We start from the raw sequence: 7,886 nt of genomic DNA, 5'->3' as shown, positions 1-7,886 counted from the left end.
ATTGCTATCAAGGTCGCTGCTACATCACAGATAATGGTGACTTAGGAGCGACGTCGTCGTCGCTGTCGTTGTGTGTGACATGATACTTACACAAAGACAAAATGGAGTGTAGATTTAACAAAATGGATTCTGCTCTCATTCAAGCAATATACAAATCGATGAATAAAGCGTACAACTTGGCTATAAACAAAATCTCCAAATTAAAAATGTGTAAAAAGATGAATAATTTGCAAATGATCCATTATAAAAAGTACACAACCGTAATGACATAAAATGAACTCTTTATTAACAGATAGTAAAAGTCTATTAATAATTATTAAAACAGACATTCTATTTATGACTATGGCTTCACTCCTGTGTGAATTCTCTCATGTGAACTAAGATCTGATTTGAAAGCAAAACATTTCCCACATTCTGAACATGAATATGGCTTCTCTCCTGTGTGAATTCTCTCATGTTTAACAAGATGTGATTTCTGAGCAAAACATTTCCCACATTCTGAACATGAATATGGCTTCTCTCCTGTGTGAATTCTCTCATGTTTAACAAGAACTGATTTCTGAGCAAAACATTTCCCACATTCTGAACATGAATATGGCTTCTCTCCTGTGTGAATTCTCTCATGTCTAACAAGAATTGATTTCAAAGCAAAACATTTCCCACATTCTGAACATGAATATGGCTTCTCTCCTGTGTGAATTCTCTCATGTGTAATGAGAGCTAATTTCTGAGCAAAACATTTCCCACATTCTGAACATGAATATGCCTTCTCTCCTGTGTGAATTCGCTCATGTGTAATGAGCTGTGATTTCTGAGCAAAACATTTCCCACATTCTGCACATGAATAAGGCTTCTCTCCTGTGTGAATTCTCTCATGTGTAATGAGATTTGATTTCCGATCAAAACATTTCCCACATTCTGCACATGAATATGGCTTCTCTCCTGTGTGAATTCTCTCATGTTTATCAAGATCTGATTTCTGAGTAAAACATTTCCCACATTCTGAACATGAATATGGCTTCTCTCCTGTGTGAATTCTCTCATGTCTAACAAGATCTGATTTCTGAGTAAAACATTTCCCACATTCTGAACATGAATATGCCTTCTCTCCTGTGTGAATTTTCAAATGTTTAACAAGAATTGATTTCAAAGCAAAATATTTCCCACATTCTGAACATGAATATGGCTTCACTCCTGTGTGAATTTTCTCATGTGTACTGAGATCTGATTTCTGAGCAAAACATTTCCCACATTCTGAACATGAATATGCCTTCTCTCCTGTGTGAATTCTCTCATGTTTATCAAGATCTGATTTCAGACCAAAACATTTCCCACATTCTGCACATGAATAAGGCTTCTCTCCTGTGTGAATTCTCTCATGTTTAACAAGATGTGATTTCTGAGCAAAACATTTCCCACATTCTGAACATGAATATGGCTTATCTCCTGTGTGAATTCTCTCATGTTTAACAAGAACTGATTTCTGAGCAAAACATTTCCCACATTCTGAACATGAATATGGCTTCTCTCCTGTGTGAATTCTCTCATGTCTAACAAGAATTGATTTCAAAGCAAAACATTTCCCACATTCTGCACATGAATATGGCTTCTCTCCTGTGTGAATTCTCTCATGTGTAATGAGAGCTAATTTCTGAGCAAAACATTTCCCACATTCTGAACATGAATATGCCTTCTCTCCTGTGTGAATTCGCTCATGTGTAATGAGCTGTGATTTCTGAGCAAAACATTTCCCACATTCTGAACATGAATATGGCTTCGCTTCTGTGTTACTTTCACTTCCCTTAGCATTCTGTGTGGAACTCCTGGTACTGTCATCTGCCATGAATAAAATTGAAGTTATAAGCTTTTAATAATATAACCTCAAACATACACAGACACACATAAATCCATAAAAATTCCAAAGTGTGTAGTGTTCTACTTTAAAAGGCCTATGCGGCAGAAGATACCCAAAATGACATTTTAAAAACTGCACCCTTTGAAGTGCTCAAAATGACATTCAATAAAACATATCTACAAAAGCATATCCAGTGGCACACAATAATATATGGATACTTTGGCATTGCATTACTGCTGTACAAATATTAGAAAAAAGGGATTAATACATAGGTAATGAGAAAAAATGAGTAAAACGACAGGCATTGCATTACTGCTTTAGAGATATTTGCAAAGTGAGATTCTTAGTTTATGCACAGGTAAAATATATCTTTGTACCGTGTTAGCCAGTAGAGATAAAAAATTGTTTAAAAGAACTGAAGTCCTCAGTGGTTGATACCTTTTAATGGCTAACTGAAAAGATGGTAATAATAGCAAGCTTTCGAGACTACTCAGGGCTCTTCTTCAGGCTCAATATAACACAAAATCTGAAGAGTCACATATTTATACACAACATGACATAGAATGGGGCAGTAAATAAAAAGTTATGTGAAGCAGAACTATCACTATGGCAAGAGGACAAACTGTTGTGGCCATAAATATTGCTGCTGCAGTTCAGGGTGAAAGTTTTAGTGACCTCTGATTGAGGTCTGGTCCAGGGCTGTGATGCACCCGGATGGTCTGAGGAACACATCTCTTAATTGATGTAAAAAGACATGAATCCATGAGACACATTCATTTCTACTCTGAATGTGTCAAAGGTCATCATAAGTTTGTACTCCCATAGTCTCCTATCTCTCTGGGACTTGAAGTTTCCTTTCAATACCAGCAATTTCATGTCCATGATGCTGTGGTCTGGGTTAGAAAAATGTTTGGCCACAGGTAGATCTATCCTTTTTTCTCTAATAGTGTGGCGATGAGAATTCATTCTTGTCCTGAGTGGTTGTCCTGTCTCCCCTACATACAGACCCCCAGTTGGACATTTGGTACATATAATTAAGTACACCACATTGGTTGTGGTGCAGCTGAAGGTACCTGGGATCTTGTAGTCCTGATGTGATCTGGGAATCTTTATCTTGTCCGTTGTCAATATAAATGGACAGGTCTTACATTTTTTCTGGTTGCAGGAAAGTGTTACTGTTGTTGGAGAGGACAGGGAGCTTTTGACAATGAAGCTTCTTAGATTTGGGGGCTGTCTAAAACACAGAAGTGGGGGGGCTGGAAAGATAGATTTTAACCGGGCATCTTTTTGCAGTAATGGTTGTAGTTTCCGTGCAGTTCCTCTTAACACCTCCAGATGTGGATTGTAGGTGATTGCAAGAGGGACCCGGTTGTTTTCTTTAGTTTTATAATGTAGGAGATGGTTTCTTGATATTCTGGTGGCTCTTGTAATCTGGTTTTCAATTGTTCTTGGGTGGTAGCCTTGATTCAGAAAGGTCTTTCTGAGGCCCTCAAGGTGATTGTCTCTATCTGTACTGTTGGAACATATCCGATTGTACCCGATAACCTGGCTGTACACTATAGAGTTTGTGTTTTGGATGAAAACTGTCCCATTTCAGGTATGTTGGACGGTCAATTGGCTTCTTGTACAGGGATGTCTCTATTTCATTGTTCCGTAGTTTAATGATGGTGTCCAAGAAGTTGATTTCAGTGCAGGAGTAGTTGAGTGTTAGGTTGATGGTGGGATGAAATGGATTAAAGTGTTCATGGAAGGTCTTCAGCTGCTCCTCAGACTCTGTCCTGGTGATTACAATATCGTCAATGTAACGGTAGTAGGCCAGAGGCCTGATAGGACAAGAGGATAAAAAGGTCACTCTCAAGCTTGGCCATGAAAAGATTTGCATATTGTGGCGCCATTTTGCTTCCCATTGCAGTCCCAGTCTCCTGTAGCTATACGTTATTGTCAAATGCAAAGTAATTATGGGTGAGGATGAATTTTGTAAGCTTCACTACAGAATCGGTATAAGTTCCTGTATTTTCCAGGAAGAGTTTGCAGGCATTCAATCCATCCTGGTGTGGAATATTAAAGTACAAGGATTCCACATCCATGGTGGCAAGGATGGTTCCCTCTGGTAGAGAACCTATTGCTGATAGTTTTCTCAATAGGTCAGTAGTGTCCTGGATGTAGCTGGTTGTATCCCTTACCAAGGGTTTAAGGATACTCTCTACCCATCCAGACACTTGTTCAGTGAGAGTGCCCACACATGAAATGATGGGTCTTCCTGGGTTTCCAGATTTGTGAATTTTGGGAAGCATGTAGAATGTGCCTATTCTTGGACTTACCGGTATCAGTTCATCAGCTGTTGAGGATATGTCAGGCAGACAAGAGACCAACTTGTTAAGTTCCTTGTAATAGTCCTGTGTAGGGTCAGACTCCAATTTTTTATAGTAGCGTGTGTCCATCAGTTCTCTGTGTGCTTCATTCATGTAGTCTGATTTGTTCATCATGACTATTGCACCCCCTTTGTCTGCAGGTTTAATGATGATTTCTTTGTTGGTTTTCAAAGATTTTATGGACTTTCTCTCCTGGGCACTGATGTTGGATGGTTGCCTCCCGTGTGTGTCTAGGATAGTGGATTTTACCAAATGTCTGAAAGTGTCTATATAGTTATCCAAATGAAGGTTGCGTCCTGGTGGAGGTGTCCAATCTGACCTTTTCCTGGTTGTCAAGATCAGTCTTCCTTCAGTCTGGGTGGATTCTCAAACATCTGCATCGTTAAAATATTCCCTCAGACGTAGTCTCCTGAAGTAATCTTCCATGTCGCTGCAGAGTTCAGTTTTGTCTAGCGCTTTAGTAGGACAAAATGAGAGTCCCCTAGAAAGCACAGCAAGTTCCACTTTGTTGGGTTTATAATCCGAGAGATTGATAACACAGTTAGATGCTTTTGTGTCTTGAATGGAGTGGTTGTCCAAGTTGTTAGGTTTTGGCTTTGTTCTCAACCTGTTTGTATTAAGTCCAGAATTGAGGCGCAGTCAATGTAGTTTCTCTTCCTTGTGGATCAGAAGGGTTCGTAGTCTGTAGTAGTATTGTTGTACTTTTTGCTCTGTGCTTTCTGGAAGCGTCTTCCTTTGTGTTTCAAATTCCCTCTGGATTTTACTCTTGATGCTGTAGAAGACATGCAAAAGGTGGTTCCTTAGTCTCTCAGAAGTCCTGTGACAAAGGTTTTGTGCATAATGGGTATTGTAGGTATGTAGAATTGGGTTTGTAATCCAGAGTCCTTTGGGGATCAGATTCTCCTTTTTGCATTTGGATAAGAAAAATGTCGCTGTCCAGTTGTGCACGTTGCTTCAGAAGTGTCTTTAGTTCCATCTTTTCAGTTAGCCATTAAAAAGGTATCAACCACTGAGGACTTCAGTTCTTTAAAACAATTTTTTAGTTTATTTATTGACCAATCCATGTGAGCCCAATAACCTTGACAAGCACCTGACCAAGCACTCTGCCCTATAGCCAGGGTGTGTCCACCATCTTATTTAGCCAGGAAGCAGACATGCAGATTTTTAATCACACAGAGGCATTTAAGGTTAGGTTCCCAATATATTGAGATCACCTTGTCGAGGTTATCGGGCTCACATGGATTGGCCAATACATAAGCTAAGAATCTCTCTTTGCAAATATCTCTGAAGCAGTAATGCAATACCGATGTCTTTTTACTCATTTTTCACATTAGCAATGTATTTATCCCTTTTTTGTAATATTCCTACAGCAGTAATGCAATGCCAAAGTACACTTTAGATACGTCACAGAAATAAAAGCAATATGGAAGGAAAAAAATAAAAGATTTTAATTTTTCCCACAAAAGTGTTGCTTTAACCACAAATTTTTATTTTCCCAAGGGTAAGATGAGAAAATGGACCATATAATTCTGTTGTGCAATTTCTCATGTGTACGCTGATACCCCATATATGGTGTAAAACTATTGCTTGGGTCCACGGCAGGGCTCGGAAGGGAAGGAGCACAATTTGACTTTTGGAGCACAAAATTAGCTGAACTAGAGGATGCCATGTCACGTTTGTAAAGCCCTTGATGTGCCTAAACAGTGGAAACACCCCATAAATTCTCATTTTGAAATCTACACCACTGAAGGAATGTATCTAGGTGTGGAGATCATAGGAGTACCCTTATATAGGGCAAGGTGTCTTTAGCAGACCCCCAGCTATTATGGCAACCCATATGCACCCAATAATAAATGTTGCTGGGGGCGTTGGATATGTGGAACATTGTACCCCATAGGCTGCGAGCTGCAAATGCTGCTGTCAAGGATCGAAAAGTTAACAGCAGTGGGTGAAGCTTACCTCCACTGAATAACTGAATAGACATCATCTGCTGGCAATAATGGAGACTCAGCTTCTGAGCTGCAAGAAGCAATAGGATGTAATAATTTGTTACATATCGAGAAGGAATTAAAAGAAAACCTGGCAGCTACAAAAACACCATTTACCTGCAGATACAGTGGTAATCTGAGTACCTAGCATTTAAATGATATCTATCTGGTTTATTAGAACAGTGCGTGACGCTAGTCACTGCATGGACAAGCCGTGAGGCAGGGTTATCAAACGTTCCGGGGTCAGAATGGTGATTCCCTCCTTAAAATAAAAGCTGCCACACATCTATATAAGTGTATACAATTATAAGATTAGAATGATGTGAATCGATAGAGATTCTTTAAATGGATAAACACTGTGATCCTGTGTGACGCTGAGGGGGGCGGGGATGCACCTTGGAGCTGATGGGGACGGATTATGCTGTCAGGTGACTCCGGGGTTGACGCCCCCGTGGGCGGTACCAGCTGGGATACATGGTGGTTGGGACCGCACATCATATCCGGGTCTCTCACGCTGGTTGTAACTAATCTCTGACAACCTGGTGACGTAGCCTGTGCGGTCATGTGACCCGGACGGGTCTTGTGGGTTTATTTACTTCCGGCGCGGGCTCCGTTTCTCCCTGAATGGTGATTGTTCGTATGATAAACATCCGGGGTTTCTATGGTAATGGGGCATCCCCGGGGGAAATCACCTGGTCAATTAAACTTTACATGGGGGTATTTAAGGTAGGGTAGCTGCAGGGCAAGACGTCTATGATATACATCCACATGTAGAGGTGTGTGCTGCGGAATGAGTAGCCCCCTTAACAGCTTTCTGGTATGTAATCCCTGCCTTCTAATATTTAAAGATATTCTGCATGATGGTTTAGATTTGGGGTTTGTTGATATCTCTTTATTCCACAGGCGATTGGGCCATATATCTAATATTGTCTCCTGATGAACCCCAATTAATTGTATGGGGAGAAACGCGTCGAGGCTGTGTGATTTTATATTATTGGGTTGAGGACCATGGAAAGCCCGGACACCTTCACGTTATGAGAAAAATACTGCTAAGGGACCTTTTGACCCGAACATTTCTCAGATAAGTGCTATTTCCCTATTTTCCCTGACTATTGATGGTATAGCCCCGTAGATTCTACCCGACCAAGAGGGAAATCAGGGATATCTTAGAAGGGAAAGCCGCCGAGGAATGGGGGCACCTCTTTACCTTTAGGGTGTGCGTGACCTAAGTTACATCTCCATTGGCAGGCAGAGGAAAGAGAGAGCAAGGGTCATTTAAAAACTATTCCCCTGGCAGTACTGTTAATGTGATTTTTCTGTGGAACAATTGTTTTTGTTCTTCTGGTAGGATCTATTGGAGCTGTCCCATGGTCCTGGGATTTTGTTTATGTGTCACATTTTTTCACAGGTCGAATTTTGAATGTTTTAATGAATTTGAATAAAATTGGTTTTATATTATATACAAATTGAGGCAGCATTCTGGGTTAAAACAGCTACAAAAATACCATTTACCTGCAGATATAGTGGTAATCTGAGTACCTAGCATTTAAATGATATCTATCTGGTTTATTAGAACAGTGTGTGACGCTAGTCACTGCATGGACAAGCCGTGAGGCAGGGTTGCCAAACGTTCCGGGGTCAGATACAAAGAGAGCATGCCGTGAACTAAGG

At 40.3% G+C, this 7,886-nt stretch overlaps 1 protein-coding gene across 2 annotated transcripts in view; it reads right to left on the bottom strand.

The window, feature by feature from the left end:
• Nucleotides 1-340: 340 nt before the first annotated feature.
• The window catches only part of LOC142260633 (uncharacterized), a 37,268-nt gene continuing 29,722 nt past the window's right edge, over nucleotides 341-7,886 (bottom strand). For both annotated transcript variants that reach the window (XM_075332025.1, XM_075332026.1), the window contains 2 exons: nucleotides 6,187-6,246; nucleotides 341-1,836 (listed from right to left, as the gene is read on the bottom strand). In XM_075332025.1, the coding sequence (XP_075188140.1) occupies nucleotides 341-1,836; nucleotides 6,187-6,246 (1,556 nt within the window). The remainder of the gene's footprint in view (nucleotides 1,837-6,186; nucleotides 6,247-7,886) is intronic.

This window comes from Anomaloglossus baeobatrachus, unplaced genomic scaffold, assembly GCF_048569485.1.
Source record: "Anomaloglossus baeobatrachus isolate aAnoBae1 unplaced genomic scaffold, aAnoBae1.hap1 Scaffold_148, whole genome shotgun sequence".
In the NCBI taxonomy this organism is placed as follows: Eukaryota; Metazoa; Chordata; class Amphibia; order Anura; family Aromobatidae; genus Anomaloglossus; species Anomaloglossus baeobatrachus.
Note: the sequence above shows the minus strand (reverse complement) of the source record. Positions and strands in the feature narration are given on the sequence as shown.